The sequence below is a fragment of the Wasmannia auropunctata genome, unplaced genomic scaffold, assembly GCF_000956235.1.
Source record: "Wasmannia auropunctata unplaced genomic scaffold, wasmannia.A_1.0 LD336074.1, whole genome shotgun sequence".
NCBI classification, from domain to species: Eukaryota; Metazoa; Arthropoda; class Insecta; order Hymenoptera; family Formicidae; genus Wasmannia; species Wasmannia auropunctata.
Genome location: NW_012026816.1, coordinates 4,046,940 through 4,047,430, shown reverse-complemented (window position 1 = coordinate 4,047,430; position 491 = coordinate 4,046,940). Strand labels below are relative to the sequence as shown.

At 40.5% G+C, this 491-nt stretch overlaps 1 protein-coding gene across 1 annotated transcript in view; it reads left to right on the top strand.

Annotated features, from left to right (window-relative positions):
- The first annotated feature begins 67 nt into the window (after window positions 1-67).
- LOC105449775 overlaps window positions 68-491 on the top strand; it is a 1,579-nt gene continuing 1,155 nt past the window's right edge. Inside the window, exon 1 of the mRNA XM_011689159.1 lies at window positions 68-482. Coding sequence (XP_011687461.1) covers window positions 68-482 — 415 coding nt within the window. The remainder of the gene's footprint in view (window positions 483-491) is intronic.

Here is a 491-nt window from a genome sequence, read left to right as displayed (position 1 = left end):
TTTAGCAACGAATGAATTTGAAAAAAATTTGTACAAATTAATGAATAACGCGGTATTTGGTAAAACCATGGAGAATGTGCGCAATCACGTCGATGTGCGGCTTTTAACGAAATGGGAAGGTAGATTTGATGCTGAGGCGATGATCGCGAAACCGAATTTTCACAGTCGTAGCGTCTTTTCGGAGAATCTGGTCGCGGTAGAAATGCGCAAACTCGAGGTCAAGTTCAACAAACCAATCTACGTGGGTATGTGTATTCTCGACATATCCAAGACTTGTTTGTATGAATTTCACCACGACTACATGCTACCGTCTTTTCAAGAAAAGTGTAAAGTAATGTACACCGATACTGATAGTCTTATTTACCACATCGAATGCGACGATGTTTATGAAATCATGAAGCGTGACATTAGGAAATTTGATACTAGCGATTACGCGGCTGATAATGTGTACGGTATTCCGCTCGCTAATAAAAAGGTTCCAGGCCTGATGA